The sequence below is a fragment of the Solanum pennellii genome, chromosome 11 (assembly GCF_001406875.1).
Source record: "Solanum pennellii chromosome 11, SPENNV200".
Classification (NCBI taxonomy): Eukaryota; Viridiplantae; Streptophyta; class Magnoliopsida; order Solanales; family Solanaceae; genus Solanum; species Solanum pennellii.
Window position 1 is genome coordinate 47,888,070 of NC_028647.1, and position 23,127 is coordinate 47,911,196.

The 23,127-nt window shown below is 36.7% G+C and overlaps 1 protein-coding gene across 3 annotated transcripts in view; it reads left to right on the top strand.

The window, feature by feature from the left end:
• LOC107004875 (D-lactate dehydrogenase [cytochrome], mitochondrial) overlaps positions 1-23,127 on the top strand; it is a 56,510-nt gene that overhangs the window by 4,728 nt on the left and 28,655 nt on the right. For 2 of the 3 annotated variants that reach the window (XM_015203271.2, XM_015203270.2), the window contains 7 exons: positions 277-391; positions 1,384-1,444; positions 6,993-7,029; positions 7,100-7,161; positions 9,328-9,424; positions 16,322-16,396; positions 22,227-22,335. In XM_015203271.2, the coding sequence (XP_015058757.1) occupies positions 277-391; positions 1,384-1,444; positions 6,993-7,029; positions 7,100-7,161; positions 9,328-9,424; positions 16,322-16,396; positions 22,227-22,335 (556 nt within the window). The remainder of the gene's footprint in view (positions 1-276; positions 392-1,383; positions 1,445-6,992; positions 7,030-7,099; positions 7,162-9,327; positions 9,425-16,321; positions 16,397-22,226; positions 22,336-23,127) is intronic. The other variant, XM_027912973.1, reaches the window with a different exon arrangement.

The following is a 23,127-nucleotide window of genomic DNA, read 5'->3' on the forward strand; positions in this document are numbered from 1 at the left end:
TTTTCCCCCCCCCCCCCCCTATTTTTACAAAATTTTCGTCTCTTACTATCATATGAGCTTGCAAGAGGAAAAAATTTAACTTGTAAGTTGTGAATATATTGATTTGGTAATTCCAGTCAACTGTGTCCAGTGTGATGATGCAGTTTCAGTTAAACATGGTGTCTGTCTTGGCAATTGCAGTCATGAAAAAATTCATTTTGCAATCATATTCTTGCATTATTCCCTGGTCCTTGCCCCTAGTCCTTACTTTTCTTTGTGAATCTACTTAAAATGTAGCGTGTCAAAGCTTTGCATGTTGAGGACATGGATGTGGTGGTTGAACCAGGCATTGGATGGATGGAGCTCAATGAATACTTGGAGTCGTATGGTCTCTTTTTTCCCCTTGATCCTGGTCAGTCCTGTTATATTTCTTTGGTTAAAAGCATTTGTCTCTGTCTCTCTCTCTCTCTCTCTCTCTCAATAAATTCCTTTCTTGGGCTTTATGATGTTCCAAACTTATTGTTTATTTTTTGGGAGTACTGCTGAACAGTCATTAGACATTGTGCACCAGCTAAAAATTGATGTTTTCCATACACATGATTAAGCCATTTAAAAGTTCATTATGATTATATGTAGCTAAGTAGGAAATCATAAAAGCACTTTGACAGTAAAGTGGAAAACTAGGCAATATATATTTTTCCCAGACACATTCTATGCATATATTTCCAGTATTCAATACCGTCCATCCGTTCATATTAGCTTATTAGTTGCCATATGACATGACAATAAGTGTTCAAAATTGTATCAGTTAAAGTTAGATCAGACTATGATCTTCATAAAAAATGTTGGATTCCGACTATGATGTAGTAAATTGATGGAATCTGATTGTAATTGTTTTGATAATTGGAAAACCACTTCCTGTGCTGGTGTAACCAGAAACTTTCCTTGTTAATGTTCAAAAATAATGTCAAAGATATTTCTGTATTATTCTCGAGAAAAAGGAGAGACCAAGGACATGCATTTTTTTTCATTCAACTGTAAGAGAAATGTAGAACAAAAGAATTGAACAATTTTGGAAGTGCAAAACTCTTTCTGATGTTACTTATCATTAAAAAAAAGAATCTCTCTAAAGTGATTTATTAGTTTGTTTGATGGATTCCTGTTTTAAGTTGGTCCAAATAAAAAACAAACATGGGCTAGGGCAACAATTTTTTTTTTTTGATACTGGTAATGTTGGGTAAAACATAATGCTGAGCAGATTATATCTTTTCCCTTTTTTTTGTCCTTGCTCCATTGTTAATTTAAAATTTTGTTCACTATTATGTATGAAGTCTCTGCTCATCTCAGGTGATATGTCGTAAGTGTACTTATATTCTGAGAAGTGTGAACATGTCATTGTTTCAGGACCTGGGGCAACCATCGGAGGAATGTGTGCTACACGTTGTTCTGGTTCTTTAGCAGTGAGGTAATTGCTCTGAGACTGTTTCCATGGTCTTAATCTGATAATTGCATTTGCTGCTGGAAAATGTTCTTTAGTTATATCCACGTGCCTTCGGAATTTAACTCCTCTCTCTCTCACACACACATTCTCTCTCTCTCTTTTCCTATTAAGTGTTGTGGAAAATCTTAAAGCTATACTATGATTAATTAACACATCATGTGGCACCCAAGGGTGTGACCAAGTGGTCAATGAAGTGGATTGAGTACAAGAGGTCTCAGGTTCAAATTCCAGCAAAGACAAAAACACTAGGTGATTCTTCCCATCTGTCCTAACCTTGGTGGACAGAGTTACCTAATATCTAGAGTTACCTAGTATCTGTTGCTTGTTGCTGATGAAAAATATTCCAAGGAATTAGTTGAGGTGCGTGAAAGCTAGCCCCGACGCCATGGTTATAAAAAAATACATCATGTGACTTTTGTTTCTACGGGCCCACTTGGCCATGTGAGATGAAATCATGATATGAAAAATCATACGAGATGAAGATGAAGTTTTGTTTGGATATGCAATTTGGATTTTTGAGTTTTTGTTCATAAACATAAAAAACCCATAAATTAGAAAACTATCAAAATTGCTCTAATTTTTATAAAATTTTACTAAATAAGCAAAAGTTCATAAGAAAAGTATAATACTCTATCACAAAGCTATTCTAAAAAATAATACTTTACTCTAATAAAAAAGTAAAATTAAACACGAGTTGTAGTGTAGTACTCTTTAATATAATCCTCCCATATAATATGAGAAATCTCATCACATTGAACATACATTTCTCGATCAGATGATCAAGAAGATGAACCAACAATAATGACTATGCGATATGAATAGTTAAAAACACTAGAATTTGGTTGGTAATACTAAATAAAGTAGGCGTTAGTTTGAAAAAATAATAAATTTGGTTGGTGAGAAAAATGGTTATATTCGATGTAAATGGTTTAAAGGTGGTAAGGGTAATAATATCAACTATAAATATTGTTTACATATGAAGTAAAGGGTAGGTACATACAAAATGGTGGTTCTTTGCTTTTATAAAATGTAAACTTATGGGTCAATATTTGTATTTGAAAAATGTGAAATTATGATATGAAATTACCGAATCAAGCTTTTTGGAAAATTTGGGATTTCATCTCATGATTTCAAAATTGAATGCCTAAATGCCGATTTCATCTCTCGATACTTGTTTCTATTTAAGCATTTATAAGAGGGTAGAGGTGTTGAAGACACTTCGAGGTGACCATTGCTAGTTCACATCTATGCCCAATGTGCATGTTAGCGTGCAACTTGGGCGCATGGCGGCATACATGACTAATCTGTGCAACCCAGTTGTAGTGGAGCTCAGTGTTGTGAAAAGCGCGCTTCAAAGCGAGGCGACCCTTGTGCGCTTTTTTATCTTGAGGCGAGGCGATCTGAAAAAAGCTCTCGCTTCAGATGAAGAAGCGAGAAGCGACCCTAAGGCAAAAGCGCAATAAAGCGCGCTTTTTATAAAAAAAAGCGACAATTAGGGTTTTTTTTAAAAAAATTAGGTTTTTTTTTAAAAAAAATCTGAAATATAACCTTCTCTCTCCTCACGACTCTTTCCCTTCTTTTCTCGTCGCGGCTCTTCTTTCACAATACTTCTTTCCCTTCTTTCTCTCCTGACGATCTCGACTGAGGCTGCCTCTCTCTTCAACCTCAACCGCGACTGCATGTAACTTTTTGTTCATCTCTTTTTTAGCTAATGTTTATTAGTTCATCTCTATGAGTTTCTTTTCTCCTGAAATGTACAATCTTCGCCTGTGCTTCATCTCTTCATCTCTCTGAGTTTTGACTACTCTAGTTTTTTCTTCTTCTTCTTCTCTTCTTTTCTTCATCTCTGCTGCCTGCTCTATTTCTAATTACTGACTGCTGCCTCCTCTGTTTTTTTTTTCAATTCTTTTGCTTTTTTTTTTAATTTTATTTTGTGATCAGTCTAGCAGCCTTGTTGAAGAATAGGAGTTTGAATCTTTGTGATTTAATCATGTTTTTGACTTTTTGCTTTATATGTTATGACTTATGAGTATTTTTGCCTATGTAATTTCTTTCAATCTAAGACTATATTACCTCTATTTAGTTATTTAATATTTTTTTATTTTTATACTAAATGTCGCTTTTTAAAAAAAAAGCGCGCGCTTCGCTTCACGCTTCTCGCTTCTGTGAAGCAAGCCCTCGTCGCTTTTTTCCGCTTCTCGCTTCCCAAAACACTGGTGGAGCTGATCACTCTATGTTTAATCAACATTCTGCACCAAAAGTGTATTTATTTTGTGGTATACATTGATTATATCGTTATCACGAGCAATGATCAAGTTAGTATCACTAATTTGAAACAAATCTCTTTTAACATTTCCATACTAAGGACCTCAGTGAATTAAAGTATTCAAGATGTACTTGGATTTTCTTAATGAAGCGTGCAACTTGGGCAATTTGATGATTATTCAAGATGTACTTGAATTTCTTAATGAAAGATCATTCTAAGTTATTTTCTCTATTCAATTTTTTTTGTGCTGAAATGCCTTGGAATATTTATTATCCCAGTTTCAGGAGTTTATGACTTACCAAGGACTTGTCGGTACACCCCTTAGTTGCCTTAGAATATTTATCCTCCCAAGTTTCAGGAGTTTATGACTTACCAAGAACTTATTGACCATACATTTTGTCGGTACACCCCTCAACTGAATAAGGAAGCAACAAGGAAATACAGACATCTGATTAAGACTACTCACTCTACTCATTAAATCAAATGCTCCGCTGCATTTTTAGGGTGATGCAGTCGTCACATCTTGCTATTTAATTAATAGAATGCCCTCATCTTCCATTCAAAATTAGATTCCTACTCCATGTTGTTTCCTGGGTCACATCTACTTTATCCCCCTTCGTGTTGTTGCGAGCATTGTTTTGTTCATAACTCATCACCAGGAAGATATATTAACCCCTTGGGCTCTCAAATGTGTTTTTCTTGGTTAATCTCGAGTTCAAAAAGAGTATCATTGCTATTTACCTAATCTTCATCAATACCTTATGTCAGTCTATGTCACATTCTTCGAATCTCAACCTAACTATACATCTTCTGATCATACTGATAACTCTGAGGCCTTACCCATATCTTAGGTTTTACCTATACCAACCTTTTTGAGGAATATACTGTCAATTCTACATCTCCATCTGCAGTGCCACCACTCCTGACTTATCATCGTGTTCACGTCCAACATTAAGCCTAGATGATTCATGTCATGTACTGGACCTTGCTTCCACAACAAATTTGCCTCCACCTAGACAATCGATTACACTTCAAAAACTTATACGATCCGCTAGTAATACTAAAACCCATTATACTTTCTTGAGTTGTCATTGTCTATCATCACCTCATTATGCCTTTGTATCATATGTGTCCTTTATTTCCATCCCTAAGATTGCAGGTGAAGCAATTTTTTCATCCAAGATAGAGGCAAACTATGATTGATGATTTACATATGAGTGGTACTTGAGAGCTTGTTTCCCTTCTTGTAGGTAAATATATTGTTGGTTGTCGTTGGGTTTACGCAGTCAAAGTTGGTCTACACAGTCAAATTGATCGGCTTAAGGCTTGCCTTGTTGCTAAAGGGTATACTATGTTATTTGGGTTGGATTACTGCTATATTTTCTCTCTTGTAGCTAAAAAATACCATTTGACCATCTAATTTTATTTATGGTTGCCGTTCGCCATTGACCTCTTCATTAAATAGACATTAATACTTTTTTGCACGGTGATGTTGATTAAGAAGTCTATATGGAAGAATCACCTAGTGTTGTTGCTCGGGGGGTGGGGGTAGTCTAGTAGCCTCGTACAGTTGTAAGTTGACTGCAGAAGTCACTCTATGGTCCGAAACAGTCTCCTCGAGCCTGGTATGAGAAGATCAACACACTATTCAGGAGTTTCGGTTATGATCAAGTTGATATCACTAATTTGAAACATCTCTTTTAACATTTTTAGACTATAGAACTTGGTAAATTATGGTGTTCTCTAGTTATTGAGGTTGCTTAGTTCAAATCAAGTATTGTAATTTCTTAACACAAGTATACTGTAGACATTCTTGAGGAAACAAAAATGATGAGATGTAGACCTATTGACACTCTTATGGATCCAAATTGTAAACTCCTGCTAGGACAAAGGTAGTCATTCAGTGATTTGACAAAGTATAGGCAGTTGGTAATAAAGTTGAATTATCTCATGGTGACTAGACCTAACATCTCTTTTCTTATGAGTGTTGTAAGTCAATTTATAACTTTTCTTGTGATAGTTATTGGGATGTAGTTAATATTCCGCGGTATATAAAATCACCTCCAAGTAAAGGACTACTATTCGAGGATCGAGGCCATGATCAATACCATTGGATATACAACTATTGATTAGGTGGGTTCACCCGCTGATAGGCGCTGTACATTTGGATATTGTGTTTTAGTAAGAGGTAATTTAGTGTCCTGGAAGAGTAAAAAATAGAGTGTGGTTGCTCGTCTAGTGCAGAAGCAAAATATCGAGCAATGTGTCACGACCCGAGCCTACACCCTGGACGTGGCCGACATTTGAGAATCATTGCTGGCCCTCAAGCGAACCCTTGACTGACAAGCGGAAGACTAACTCGAGCATACATAAGCATCAAATTGAAAGAAACTTTCAAAAACAATTAAGAATGCTTCAAGTCTTAGTTTTAGAAATTTTCGGGGTGTTACACAATGGCTATAGAAACTTGTGAGCTAGTTTTGCTGAGAGAACTAAAATTTGGAGAAATTTGTCCCCGATGAAACTTGTATGTTATAATCAAGTGACACTTCATATCGCATCAAATCCAGTATTTCATGAGAGGACTTAGCACATTGAGAATGACTATTTTTTGGTCAGGAGATATTGTTACAAAATTCATGAAGTCAAGGGATCTACTGCTAGATATTTTCACCAAGGCCCTCACCGGTTCTCGTGTCAATTACATCTATAACGAGCTCGGTACATATGACTTGTAAGCACCCGCTTGAGGGGGAATGTTAGAATAACAGTAGGAATTGGAACATGAATGGTATATAGAATCCTTCTTGAAAAATAATTGTAATATAGTGTCTATAAATAGGGTCTTAGTGTAACAATGTAGATACTCAATTCAATAATATTTTTCTCCTATATTTCTCACATACACGGATGGGACAAATGTGTCATGGCTGTGGCATTTAGTCCAACTATTAACGAGTGACATGGATAGAGCATTTTTGATAGTTCAATGCCTTATTTGAGCTTTTTCCCTTTGACTATACTTGTTGATGGTTCATCTGCAGTGACCTCAATAAGAAAATGCAAGAGGAGGAAGTTGTTTATGCTTGTTGACAGTTTATGAAAAATTATATCTCAATTTGGAGCAAAAAATACTGAGTGTGATCTGATCAATATTTGATTTACAAATTATCTTGATCCTGTCAATCTTAGATTTATTACTCTCTGGCTTGTTTCCAACTAAGAGTTCTTTCTCTTAGCATGTAGGTATGGTACAATGCGCGATAATGTTATCAACCTCAAGGTTTGTAATGTTGACACCGAGAACTTGTATAGATGGGACATCCAGTTTCTAAATTTAGTTTCTCTTGCAGGTTGTTCTAGCTGATGGAGAAGTTATGAAGACTGCATCCCGTGCCAGGAAAAGTGCTGCTGGGTGCGTTTGCTTGTATTAGTCTCAAAGTTTCGTAACTTGAACTCTTTTTCCTTTTCATTCTGACGACTTGATCTTGCTTTTAGTACCCTAAATGAAGAATGAAAATAGGCAATTGGGTTTTCAGCAAGTATGCTAACCGGAAGCACATGCATCTTCTCTTTAATGATAGTGCTGTTTGTTTTCATTGTTTTCCCCTTGTTTCTCTTGGTAAATTTATCAAACAAGAATTCCACTAATTTTGACGAGTAAGGTCGGTTGAAGGAGTTGGCCTCCAGTCAACTCAGATAGAGATGGAATTTGAACTCCAAAAAGTCGCACATTATGAATTTTGAAAGTAGATTCACCGAGATTCTGCATGTAGGGAAGCAAGCTGTGCATAAGAGCGGAGGTATTTGGTTGCATTGAAAGCTAATAACATGGGAGACAAATTTTGGAGTTCTTCATCAGTTGTGAGGGGCTGGGGAGAAGGGAGGGGGAGAAATTGAGAATAGGGAGAAGGGAGGGGGAGAAATTGAGAATATTTTTTATGATGTTTTAAGATAATTTCATGAAATGCTAGGAGAACATTTTTAATACAAGTATAATGAAATCCCAATATAAAATCTAATTTTAAAGAAATTAATCCCAATATAAAATATTGCATAAGATAGATACCCATTTTATGTTATGCAGAAATTTACTTTTTATTTTATACACGATAGAATGTGGAATAATGAAACGTGCTCTAGCAATGAGGGGATAAAAATATTTAAAGACAACATTTCCTTGTAAAGTAAGTGGTTCATGTATCCTTTCGTTGTTAATCACCATATAACAATTCTGTCATTATTTATCATGCATAAACAATTGGTGCATTATGATCCCACATAGCTAGTAAGCAATCAAATGACCCCATTGATTTTGTATTAATGTATAGAAGGGTCTACTATATTACTAGTATTAAAATGTTTTGATATGATATTTGAATTAGTAGTCTGGTATGAGTGGGTTGAAAGGAGGACTAACTTCAAGAGAAATGATAGTGAGCATGGAACCTATTCAATGGCTTTGTTAGATACTACACAAAGCTTCTAAGAGACGTGGAGACTTAGTTAATATTTACATAGTATATCATAAAATTATTGAGGAGGAACACATGTGGTCATGGAGGCCCTTTGCTAGGCAAGTAGTTTTAGATATTATTAGGCAACAGGCTAATAATAAAGCACCCGAACCTGGTGGATATACCATATGGTTCTTTCAATCATGCTCGTATATAATTAATGAAGACAATTAATTAAATTAATATGTACTTTCTTTCAGAGCTTGACCTCATAGATGAGTGGATCACACAATTTCAATATGGTGTCAGTGTCAAGACCATCAAATTGCATTTCTCCATGTTGGGTCTCCATGTTATGTTATTGATACTCTGTTTGAGTTGCTCAGTTTTGGGCGTGTGGAAGGGGGATATTAAGTTCCACCTATTAAGGGAATATGTTGTGGTCTTTGTTTTTTTGGTCTTGGGTGATACTTCCTACGATCTAGCTTCTAGGATTGATTTAGTCCTAGTGTTCGTTTCTTCTCAACTATCAAGAATGATGTCATGAAAGCAATGGACCTATGTTACAGACGAGATTTGAAAAAGAAGTTTCCATTATACATATTCGAAAAAGAAGTTAAAAGACAAAAGGCAACTCTTTACAGAATATGAAAATGAAGTGTTTAGTTTCGTTTTGTTTTTGTTGTAAGCAGAACTTTGGCAATGATGTCAAAGCAATGATACATCTTATTGAATCCCTTCAGAAAAGATGTACTTTTGGTTTTGATATGTAAAATTTATGGCTGTACCTCCTTGTGATATATTAATGATGAGTTATCATTTCTGAAAAAAATAAATCATTCTGCAACGTCTAATGTAAGCTACATAAGGTTTTTGTATTCCCACACTTCCATTTATTTGTTCATATATTCTCTGTTCTTCATTCGGAAGAAATGTGATGACCATCAGTATGATTAGACATTTTTGGAATGATCATTTGAATGTTTCTTACCTTAATTTGCGGTTATTTTCTTTCTCAGTTACAAAACAATTCTTTCTTTTAGTTTTGATAGCAGTTTCCGATTTTGTACATTAAGAAACTGTCCAGGTTGCATTTTTAAAAGTGGTGAAACTTCCTGTTGCAGATACGATTTGACACGGCTGCTGATTGGAAGTGAAGGCACTTTGGGTGTTATAACTGAAGTTACCTTGCGCTTGCAGAAACTTCCACAATCCTCAGTGGTATTCACTATTTTTCCTTTTCCTTGACAGACATGCTTTAGTGTAACATTCAACTCTGTTTTATTTCACGTACTTGGGAATATCCTCTTACATTTTAATCTTCTACTCAAAACTCATAGTCAATTTACATGGGAAAAGAAATGCTGTTCTCTGGTCTTCTGAACAAATGGTAAATGTTAAATATGAAATCTTCTTATTCATGATAATTATATTGTCACGTCCAAAATTACCCCCTAGACGTGATTCGCACCATGCACACAACACCGGCCAGGTATTTCCATACCTTCATCAATTTACAATATTTAATAAATTAAGTAAGTATTTCAAATAATATGATAATTAATTACGAACAATTAGTATCTCAAATCATTAATCTAAAACACTTCCTGAAATTCCACACTGTGGATCATCTAAGAGAATTACAGAAGACTGGTATATAAATCCCAAGAATTATCAAAGTCTCAATACCTTTCACTATAGGGAAGACTAACTCTATAAATTCTGTGCTTGATGCACTTCCAACATATATGATGTCATTATTTCCTGTCCCACCAGGAATCATCAATAGGTTGGTTGGATAGCATCCAGAGAAAATTTGTGGCAAGGGAACAAGGAAAGAAAAGGGTATCACTTAGTCAAATGGAAAACTGGGATCACTGAAAAGAGAGTTGAGGGACTTGGGATCAAGAACATGAAGAATCAGAGCAATGCTTTGAGGACGAAGTGGCTTTGGAAGTACTCAAATGATAATCAGATTCTCTGGGGCTCAATCATAAATCCAAAATATGAAGAGAGTGATAGTTAGATGACATAGGAAGTTACCACTCCTTATGGTGTTAGCTTATGGAAATCCGTTAGAGATCTTCGGAATGAATTCAAGCCAAACATCAAGATTGATGGCATAAAAACTAGATTCTGGAAGGATGATCAGCATGCAGAAGGAAATCTTCCCTGACATCCGCAATATAGCTCTTCAGCAACAGTGTACTATAGCTGACTTATGGACTCCTCAAGGGTAGAATTTTGTATTCGGAAGACACCTTAATGACTGGGGAAATTCCAAGAGTAACATAATCTTTTAGAAGCATTGATCAGTTTAGTGGTCTGGAAACAGGGGAGGACAGGACGCAGTGGTTGGGAAACAGTAAAGGGGATTTATAAAGTAGGTGCATCATACAGGAAGCTGAACCATCAAAATCTGCAGTTACTCTAATGGCCTTTGAGACATATATGGAAAGCTAAGATTCCCTACAAGGTGTCTTGCTTTGTGTGGTTACTAACTAAAAAAGTTGTGTTGACACAAGAGAATTTACTAAAGAGGGTAATTCCACTTTCTCTAGATCTTTTTCTATGGGAAAACTGTGGGAACAGGCAATCATTTGTCCATCCAATGCGAAGTCACTGGCTAGTTGTGGAATTTTTTCCCGAGACTTAAAAACTATTAAGAATTCCAACATCTAAAAAGGGATGGAAATTTGGTCTCCTTGTATGGACTTATAAGCTAACCTTTGGGTTGTGTTAGGTCCAAGATTCATCTTTACATGGTATCAGAGCCAAACCCATCCTAATTCTTTGTTCATCGATGTTGGACCCCCATAATATAGTGTCCACGCTCCAACTAACGAGGTCTGGGCGTGCGGGAGAGCGTTATAAATTCCCACATAGGAAAAGGGATGAGGATTTGGTTCCATATATGGACTTGGACTTGGGAACCTGTCACATTACCACTAGACAGGAAATTGATTGGTTGCAAATGGGTCTTCAATACCACCACCACCACCACCACCACCAACATACCTAGTAAAAACTAAAATCTCACTAAGTGGAATCTAGGGAGGGTAGAGTGTACACAAACCTTACCACCACCTCATGGAGGTTACAAATGGGTCTTCACTTGAAACATAAAGCTAAAGGCTCCACCGAAAGCTTCAAAGCAAGATTGGTGGCGAATGAATTCACTCAAACATATGGAGTGGATTATCAAGAAACATTTGCTCCTATTGTGAAAATAAACGCTACTAGATTTCTTTTGTCTTGTGCAGCTAATCTTGACGGGTACTTACAAAGGCTTGATGTGAATAAATGAAGCAATGATCTCCCTTGGTAATTAACAAAATTAATGTTGATTATACCCTCTTCATGGGACATCAAAAGGGTAAATTCACTGTTCTCGTAGTTTGCATTGATGACATAGTAATGAAAAATATGGCAAAGAGGAGATGGTCCAATGAAGAAGTTAATGGAACAATAATTTGAGATTAAGGATCTAGGAGACTGCACTACTTCTTGGGAATTGAGGTTGCTTGATTAAAAAGAGGAAACTTTATTTCTCAATGGAAGTTTGTTGAAAGAAAAAAGCATGATAGATTGTGTGACACTCCCCAACTTAGGTATGCAATTGCACATAGTGCCACAATTGACTCTAAGCCGAGCGTTGCTCGACAACTACACCAATGTAATAACATCCCTTAAATTAAAAAAACAAACAAGTATCTCGACTTAAAAATAAGCCCTCGGCCAACGAGGCCCCTGTCAACACACCCAGCAATCAACTCAGCTAATTTCAACAATTCATATAGATAGACACTAAATCATGTCTGGGTCATCGAAGCCACTATCATGTCTAAAATGAAGCAATGTTTTGCAGGCGGTCGAGGTCACCATGATATTTAGAAACATATAAACTGAACAAATAAAAATATATGAGCAAGGCCATTACACCATTGGGTTAGAGGGACAAAACAACAAGCCGCCTAGCACAACTGACATCTCACATCTATGCAGCCCAAAGTTTGCAAGCCTCTACGAGTATTTTATTTGGCGGAATAGGGCCCAACATACCTATCATATGAACATGACAAAACTCTAGCAAACCTCATATCTGGCTACTTCAGAAGAAGGGAAGCTGGTCTATCTACTAGAACTCGGTTACACTATTGAGGACACCTGTATACCTGTCTATCAAGACATCTAGGTAAGAATGTAGCGCCCCAAGGCACTGTGGTATCAGTAAGAAATAATGGATGAAGGAAATAAAATAACTGAGCAAGTCTCATAATATACCGAAAGCAATAAGGTAAGGAAGTCAAGAATAAGATGAGTGTACTAACCTTCTCCTAAGCATATAAATATAATCAAACAACAACCTAACTGAGCTCCCATTAGCTCGATAGGTACAAACAAGACCACCTACCTGAGCCCCTATATGCTCGGAAGGTGCCAATTTAGTCTATACACAGCTACCATTAATCCCCTAGCCCCTTACGGTAGTTATTACACCTCAATAGGTTCTTAGATACTTTATACATAGCCCCGAAGACAATCAATACCTTCTAATAGCACCATAGGAATCTTGTAGCCCTCTTTGGCATCAATATTGCCCCATTGGTAGCACATAGCTCTCTTAGGCATCAGCATAGTCCTCTCAAGCATCTATGTAGCTCCGTAGGTAGCACATAGCCCTCTTAACCATCAATATATCCTCGTAGGCAACATATAATCCCGTAGGCAAATGTTTTGTTTCTCCAGCTAATCTCAAAGTGCTTCGAGGGAAACAATTAACAATCAAATATCCTGAAGGCAAGCAATGTGGTTATAAGTAACTTGTACTCATCACGCCTTACCTAAACATGGGGTCGCGCATAGCAGAATATATATCTCAATGAGGAATTCTATATCAACCACGATGGCTAACTTAGTCAAATAAGGCAATGTGTAACTTGGCGACAACAACTAGTCATATCTTTTCTAAGACTTACTGTATTTTGAGAATACTTTGGGCCCTACATATGTATCTTTTGCGTTTTGGGATCATATAGTTGTAACTAAGCCTTCTAGGCTTTTATAATTGTATTTGAGCCTTCTGGGCTCCTATATCTGCACCTCGAGCACATCAGGCCCTACTAATGGTCAAAATTGTCAATTTAGACATAAATGAAGTCATAAATGAGTAGACTGCAATATAGCTCTATAGTATTCATCATGGTCTTTCTTGATATTTTATAGCTCTTATAAGCAAAGTATAGTTCCATAGGAAAGCTAAGCTTGTCAAAGTCCCTTGTAGGCAACAACAAAGTCTTGGCCTGAAATACTAACAACTGATGAGTCAAACAATCTTCTAATTTGTCAACAAGTTAGGTGACTTTCTAAGCAACCTACACAACAATTTGTTTGTCACGTTGAAGTATAAGGTCTCTAACAAATAAGTGGAACACCTAGCAGCTCACCACTATAATTCAGTAGGCAGCCACAAAGCTATTATCGCAAGGTAAAATTACAACTCTAATTTTTAGCTATATAAGCGTCAAGATATGCCAAAGTCCTATAGGAGAGCTATGTAGTTTATAGGCATTGCAATAACATAACTTTATGCCAAACTAATTGCTATGCTGCCAATATCAACGTGAAAAGCTACAGAGCTAATTACAAAGCCCTTGAGGCATAGCTAGGCAACAAACTATCAATAGCCAACTAAGCAATGACAACTTATATGAGAAGATTCTTGCGATGCTTTTAACATGTGGTAGCAGCTAAACAAGACAAATTGTAAAACGGGAAACCCAACTGTATGCATATACATATATTTAACTCCAACAGCCAATTCAGTCAACAATTATTATGGCTTTGAATACTATAAATAATTAATTACAAAGACCAAGTTATATTACCTATACGACGAGGAAACGAGGAAATTTGGCAAAAAGGTTTAGCCTTAACATACCTTTTCCCATGGAATTCACACCAGAATCATACTTCTTCCTGGCCCCTACGATTGTACAACATGGGATAATCTTAGTTAACAAATAACGATATGAATTAGTAAGACGGACTGACAATCAATACAAGTTTCCACTATAAAATACTACCCGAGGTGTAAAGTAGCTATAAACCAATAAAAAACGTTCGTACCTCGACATACACCCTCGAAACAACACCATGAACACCCTATAGAGCCATTACTCCGCTGCCACAACACCCCGAAGATATATCAGGATATTCAGAGAGACAATTATACCAAAACGACAAGCTTGTGAATGGAGCAATTTCCGTTAAAGTCTTTAAGCCAAGATCATAAGCATATGAGGTTGATTTGGGATGTAATTTACTGGTTTTTGTACAAAAATTATGAGAAAATAAGAAAAGAAGAACGGTTATATAATTACAACCGACCTAGGGGGCCCACTAGCCACCTATTTTTTAGAGTCTTCACGAATATGCAAATATCTTTATTCTGGAGTCGTATGGACGAAAGATATAATGCTTTGGAAAGTAGACTCATAGACCTTCAATTTTATAGGTTATGGGCCCTCTGACTCTTTATGTTTTGGGAAAAAGCTTTTGAGACATTTAACCCATATTTCTGAAAGATTATGAAAGTAACTTGCAATAACTTTTGCCGACCATTATTTTATAACTTGCTTTAATTCAAAACATAAATTATGACTATTGAACAATCCAAATGTCTTTACCACATTCTTGTTAACTTATTAATCATCCTTAGTCTTTCCATGAAGGTATGGGTTAATTTAAGCATTCCAAAGGGAGGGAGGGGTGTAACAGGTTGCAAGCCAACATTTTCAGCCAAATTGAAATCAATCAGAAACTCTAAAGCAGAGTTGGAAAGACAGTTGATAAAGAGAGATATCAGAGGTTGGTTGGAAGACTCATATATCTCTCATGCTAGATTAGACATAGCCTATTTAATCATACCGTGAGTGGTTTCATGCATTATCCGGGAGATCCTCATGTGCAAGCTGTCTTTCACATTTTCTGGTATCTGAAGTCCGCTCCAGGGAAAGGTCTACTTTTCTCTCGACACGGTCACCTCCAAATAAAAGCCCTTACTTACGCGTAGTTGAGCTGGATCTTTAGAAAATCTACATCCGGTTACTCTACACTCATAGAAGGAAATCTGGTCACTTGGAGAAGCAAGAAGCAAAGTTTAGTTGCTAGATCAAGCGCGAGGCATAATATAGAACTTTGACCCAGGATGTTTGTGAACTATCGTGGTTATGAAAGCTACTAAAGAATTTAGATTGTCCGAAAAAGGGAAACTTTCCTTGTATTGTGACAACAAGGTTGCAATCAGTATAGCTCATAATCAAGGCCAACATGACCAAACAAAGCATGTTGACATTGATCGACTCTTCATCAAAGAAAACATTATGGGTAGTGTCTTGAGTTTATTCCATATATCATCAAAAAAGTAGCTAGCTGATGTTTACCAAAGGGCTCAACAGATGGACTTTTCATAGTCCATACTCTAGTTTGCAAGTTGGGCATGTGTGACACATTTGTACCAACTTGAGGGGGAGTGTTGATTGATATTGGTTTCCTAGCATAATTATAGGAGAAAATTGTTAGAGATTGATTGTAGATTGATATAGTATTAATTGAAATTGATTAGTTAATATTCTTTCATTATTTAGTCAGAGAACTTATAAGTACCCATTCTCATTATATGTAAAATCATCCACAAATACAAAGAATACTCTCTTCTCTTGAGATCTTCAATTACATATGCCCCGATGCTGTTGAGACATAAAAGAACTTGATAAGATACACACTGCCCTGTTCCTATGGAGCCTTGCAAGAATTTGAGGTTCTTGTGGTGTTAGGCTTCTCAGAGAAACTAGGCCTCATTGGTGTGATCTCTCAATAATAAATTTTTTGAAGTTACTGCTTTTGATCTATTTAATGTCCCTCAGAAATTGATGCAATAAATTTTTTCATATGACATCGTGTATCTTCATTAAGTTAGAAGCTTGATCATATATTTCATGTTTGTCTTGCTACTAGGCCGGTCTATGTACCCCCATTAGAGAGAGAGTTCTGCTTTCTTATATTGTCCTGTAAAAGCTTTTTATTGAACTCGTCTTTTATATGATATTGACACAGGTTGCTATGTGCAACTTTCCTACAATTAAAGATGCAGCAGATGTTGCTATAGCCACAATGCATTCTGGTATACAGGTTAGAACTCAATAGCTAATATGTATTAGAATTATGATAATTAAATTACATGATGTTTGTTGGACCAGTCTCCTAATGTATATTCATGATAATGTTCTCTGTATGGCGTTAAGTGCATTAACATCTTTGCAATTTAATGCATGTAAATATAATTATGCCTGGTTTAATTAATATGAGTGAAAATACAAGCGAACTAAATTTGTACGGATTTTTCGTGTAAAATTTCTAGAGAAAAGAAAGAGATAGTTATGCACAGATGCTGTCATAAAAAAACGATAGTTGTGCACAGATGGGCAATGTTTGTTGATTGTCGACAAGTACAAGCAAAATGCAGAGTAGATTAATGTCTTGATAATTCTATACTGGATGCTATGCCTAACTGCATTATGTCAGTATTTCCAATCCCTATTGTTAGAGTGGGTAAAAGTCTGACATTAGTCGGGGAATGGATTTATAATCTCTTTATATAGACTTGGGCAATCCTCCCCTTATGAGTTAGATTTTGGGTTGAGTTAGGCTAGGTGCTATATTTTCACATGGTATTAGAGCTAGATTCATCCCCCTTTAGACTCATGGTCCACGCCCCAGTTGGGCCTGGACGTGAAGGGGGGTGTTAGAGTGAGCAAAAGTTCCACATTGGTTGCGGAATGGACTGGTGCTCTCCTTTTATGGACTTGTGCAATCCTCCCCTCATAAGCCAACTTTTGGGGTTGATTTAGGCACATGTGCCATATTTTCACACCTGTAAATGTATGGGAGAGAATGGATGTTGTATGAAAGACTTCTTGTGGGAAGGAAGCTGTGACAACAAAAATGTTCATTTTGTTAAATGGAGCTCCCTTACAACTAGTAAGGAGGAGGGGGGACTGGGAATCAAGAAGTTGGTATTCATAATCAAAGTTCAATGATGAAGTGGTTATGGAGATTTGGTGCAGAAGAACAATCATTATGGAAGTAGGTTATTAGGGAGAAGTATGACATGGAAGGAAAATGGACAACCAAAAACGTAAATGGTCCTTATGGAGTCGGTCGTTGAAAGTCAACTGAGAACTTATGGCCTTAGTTTATGAATAAGTCAAGGTTCAGTGTGGGAAGTGGCATGAAGATGTCCTTTTGGGAGGATAATTGGTTTGGCCAAGGAAATGGCATGAAGATTGTCACACCTCGAGCTATCCCCGAGACGTGGACACGGAACTTAGAACCACAAGTGATCCCAAGCTAACCCTGCTGGCATGATCATGAGCATACTAAAGATAATAAACTGATGCGGAAGCTAAATCATAACTTATAATGAAAAGATGGAGAATACCATATGCTAAAATTGATATATATGAAAACTAATGAGTCTAATACAATGAAAATATTAACTCAATACTAAGCTGAATCTAACTATGTCTGAAAATAGCCTCTAAACTGGACTAGAAATATTAGGACAAGCCCCAACTAAATCTAGCAAAAACTCAAATTAAATGACTAAAGACTGAAATGAAACTCATGACTGTTGTCCTCGGAGAATGAGGACTCACCACTGAATCTGTTGAGCTGGAGATCGGAAATCGATCTATGCGTGATTTGGATACTGAGAAAAACATAACTGAACAAGCATAAAAGCAAGTATAATAATCTGACATGATAAACTGAATTTTGAGCTAACTGGATGCAATGACCAATTTATAACATGCTGAAATTGAATACTGAAAATATTGATAAATGGTCAATGCAGAGAGTCTGACTGATCTGTGGGAGCTACTAATAATCGATGATAAAACCACATGAGCTAAATGTGGAGTCCGATGTATACGCCCCATAGAGAGGACCCAATATACCCTGCCAGAGGTATAAAGGCATGCTGGCGTGATCACTAAACTGATTGCCCACAAAGGGGACTTACAACCTACTTGGCTAGTAGTTCTGGGACTATTTGGGTACGCTGAACCCTAGTCCAACTCGGTATTATGCTACACCCATGAATTCTGTAAATTTACTGATTATGTCTGAGTTTCTGTAAATACTTGATAGCTCAAAACTGAACACGCAAACTGAGAATGCAACAATTATTCTGGTAATTATGCATTTATAACTGAGGCATGTATATCTGAAGTGTCTGAAATATCTGACCTAGCATGTGTAATTCAAGAACAAAAGAAATACAAAGCTAGGGTTCTGAAATTCATGCGATAATCTGAGTAATAACATGATAATCTGATTGGGAATATATATTTAATAAATTCATGGAAGTTCTATCGAAGTTCTAGAAACCCTAGGTCTAAGCATGATATGGGAATCAAGAATCTGACTGAAAGCTAGGGACCCAATGGGTGAAAGGAACCCTCTAGTGAAATCCCACATACCTGGTGATGAAATCCACAATAAAATACTTAAGTTTTGGGACGGGAACTGCTGGAGCTTGTGGCGTTCTTGAACTAGGGTTCTTGAGCTTTTTCTCCTCTCTTGCTTCTAATTTTCTAGGTTTTGATTTAATGATTTGTTTTGGATATGTTTTAATTATGTTTCTAGGCTTAAACTAACTAAAATCTGATGATTTAGGGTCAAAATGACGTAACTTAGGGTTTAAACGAAGTGGGAAAGGTCAAAAAGGCCCCTGGGAAAGTTGCTGTCGGGCCAAACGACGGCCAGGACTGACGGCCCGTCGTCTGCCCAACGCCCCGTCGTTGGGTCCGTCGTCAGGGCCTGTTCGACAGGCCTTTACTAAAATGGGCATAACTTTTTACTCGGAGGTCGGATTTTAGCAAAGTCGGTGGCTATAAAAACTAATTCAGTTATCTATCTGTAATTCAGTTATCTATCTGTGGGTAGGTCATGAGACACCTAATTCATTTTGTGCTAAGAGTTATGCCCATTTGAAGTTGACCCAACTGCATTTCCCCTTAACTTTTCTGCAAATTTTCCATCTACGGTTAGACCTACGGACCGTGCTGGTCATCCGTAGCTCTTGTCAGAGAGTGGGTGAATGGGGGTCTCGATCGACGTCACGGACTACGGACCGTCGTCTGACCTACGGATCGTCGGTCCGTCTGTCGATCAAGACTTAGCCAATTTTTCCCGGCTGAATTTTTGGGAGTTTCTGATCCCATCGATGGTTGTGCAGGACGGACCGTCGATGCAACTGTTGGTTGCACCTGCAGATTTTTCTGAAAAAAACTGATTTTTGGTCTATTTTGGCTACGGGTGTTACAAAGATATCCTTTTGGGAGGATAATTGGTTTGGCCAAGGACCTCTGAAATAACTTTTTCCATACATTCATAATGGCTCAAGTGAAGTGTTATCAAAGGCAAAAAGCGCAAAAAAGTTCTTAAGGTTTGTGGGGGCTTTAAGCGCAAAGCGCAAATAAAGCGTGGGCTTTAATGAAAAAAGGCACAAAGGGAGAAAAAAATACAAATATATATGTTTAGTCCAAGACTAAAAATTATATACATGCATGACACATTTATGACCAAAGAAATTGAAAAAAATTTATGATAAAGTGAAATATTAGTTGTCACTTCTTCATGTGAGTCTCATTAGAAGTGAAAAGTTTGTCTTAGAACCTTGATGACGACATTGAAGCGCTCATAAAAGCGAGGCGAAGCGCTCAACATATTTTGAGCCTCGCTTCAGGGCTTAAGCGCGCCTTTGATAACTCAGGGCTCTATTACAAGAAGCAACAATAGGAGAGGTATGGAATAATCAAGGATGGAACTTTATCTTCAGAAGATAATAATTGAGAGATAGACCGACCAACAGAGTTTTAACAATGAAGAAGGCTTCAATTTTGTTGACTGTATGACTTGGCAAGGGAATAAGCAAGGAGAGTTCTGTTAAATCAATTTATAAGGAATTCAACCTTTCAAACACAACCATATTACATGCTAGTTATGAAGTTGATTAGGAAAGTTAAAATTCCTTCTAAAGTTGCCTGCTTTACATGGATATTGGAAAAGAGGCAGTTCTGACACTGGATAATCTAACTAAAAGAGGGTAACAACTATTCTAGATGCAACTTGTATGAAGAAGAGGCAGAGGCAAATGAAAATTAAGCATCTCTTCTAGCACCATAAATTGACTCTGCAGTTATTGAAAATCTTCAACTTAAGGGGTATTATGTGGTCTATGCTAAGAAGAATACTTGAAGTTCTAGCATGTTGGAATAGAGAAGGTAATTGGATTAGAAAGAGAGATGGAAGATTGTCCCAGGTTGCATTTGGTTAGACAATTTTGGAAGAGAAAAATCTAAGATGCCTTGAAGATAAATCCTGTCATATTCAGAATAGAAAAATGATGTGTTAGTTCTTTTCTATTTGTGGTGTAAGGGAAAGTATTAGACGATCGTGAATCTATTGTGATGTTTTAGAATCCTTGTCAGAGGACAAAGGATCAAGTGTTTTCTTCTGCATCCTCTGTAATTGTGGGTGACTCCACAAATTTTGTGTAGTCTAGATATAAATATACAAATATGTTACCTTTAGAAACAAAACAGGGGTATGTTTTCTATGAGCCTTCTATAATCTAGGCACAGAAGGTGTATTTTCTTTCATGCCACTAGGGTCTGAGGATACTATTAGTAGTAGATATAAACTAGGTTCATGCATAAGGGCCTTTATTTGGTCATGTTAGTTGTGAAGTATAGAAGCATGTATATCAACTGAGTAGCATAACCTGTGTTAAGATACTTTGATCCAAATAGATAGACCTTCCAAGGCAAAGGTAAGGTGCAATATCTTTTTTTCTTAAGGAGTAGAGGCTTAAGGGACATATTTCTTTGGGTCTGGTAATGGGGTAATTCTTTTTGAAAATAGTAATGTTGTATTCCTCAATATTAAGGAAATGTTGTATCACGCCCCGAGCATAGACCCTAGATGTAGCTAGCACTCGGAAACCTTTGTTGGGCCCTAAGTGAATCCTTGACGTGACTGACTATGCAGCGAAAGACTAAACACATGCATAAGAAGCTGAAATTTTAATGAACTTTAACAAAACGACTAAATCTCATAAACTATCTGACGATACTGACTTTAAATATAAATGATAGAATAAATCAAATGTCTGATTAGGAAACTGAAATAATCTTTCTAACTCTGTCTATTCATGTAGCCTCTACTGTTTGAAGGTGTTTGGACAAGACCCACGATTATCTTAAATCATACTACCAAAACAATAAGACTTGGAGTCTTCCGAAAGCAAGGAGGTCTCACCAAAAGCTGACGAACGGATGATCTCAACGGAACGCCCGTTGATGATCGTGATACCTCTATCTGCATCATGAAATGATGTAGCGTTGAATGACTTAAGTACATGAAATGTACAATATGTAATAAAGACTAATGAAACAAGTAACTAACAGAATGAAAGACTGAAAATAACTAACTGAAGTAAACCATGAACATGAAGTTTCAAAACACTAAAACGAAATACTTTACATTTATTGGGTAGTTTCTCTAACAGACAACCTCACTATTAGCATCTTGATGATACAACGTCTTGCTCACGTTGTTAGGGCCGCCCTATACCTTGCCGGAGCATATAGGTAATAACCTAATTATACTCTTGTATAAAATGTCCCTAATTATTGTCTGTGTGTAAGAACTTCTGTTCATTCACATCTCAAGAGGATACCAAATAAGTTAATGCTTTTTGAATCTTTATTTTCTTTTCATTCATTCATATGTATGCATGAACTGATAATTTCACTTGGTGAGTTTGTGTACCTGTTCATTTTCTATTGCTTAGTCAGCAATGGGGAAAATGAGGGGCTCTCAATTTACCTGTTGAAAAATTCAAAGTAGAAACCATAATTTTCCAAAGTAATTACTTTTTTCCAATGCACATTAGGTGTCAAGAGTGGAACTCTTGGATGAAGTTCAAATTAGAGCAATCAATCTTGCAAATGACAAAAAATTGCCAGAGATTCCAACTTTGATGTTTGAATTTGTAGGCACAGGTAAAGATATTTTGCGGTTTGAATCAATGCAATTAATTTTCTTATTTTGTGACATTATGGTTGTTGCATCCTAACCTAGAACTTTTAATTTAAGTTGTACAAAATGACATGTTAAGTTGCTTTAAATTGGCTCAGAATGTGCTCTATCTGATGCCTCAATTGGTGAGAAAACTCATTACAATTCAATCAAGTTTCTTCACAAATGCAACTTTACAAGTTTTAGGAACTAAAATTCGACCAAATATGCCCTTATAGTATGCATGTAGGTTCAAATATGTCCTCGATTAAATTCTGTGTGAATAAGGGCATTTTGGCCCATAAAGTAGTGACGGGCATAATTGGGCCAAACTATTAACGGAGGGAAAATATGGTGAATTTCACATTCTTTAAGGGCAATTATATACCCTTTACTATTTTCTTTTTATACTTCATAAATGAGAATTTGCTTGCATCTATAGTTCTATTGATTATTTTGATAATGACTAACGGCCGTCTGGTTTATATTTTGATAATGACTAACGGCCGTCTGGTTTTCACATCCTTAAGTCCAGTTACTCCTACTTGTTTGGCTAGGCAACCAAATGAATGAATTTCTATTTCAAATACAAGTCCAAATGATGATAGTCATGCCTTTAGCACATGTATAATGATGCACCGGGAGGTGTCAATTACTAGCCCTTTTATTCAGTCTCGTTTTGGCCAAGATGATTGAAGCTCCCTCGTCAAACCATTTATCTCCCCCCCCCCTCTCTCTCTCTCTCTCTCTCTCTCCCTCCCTCCCTCCCTCCCTCC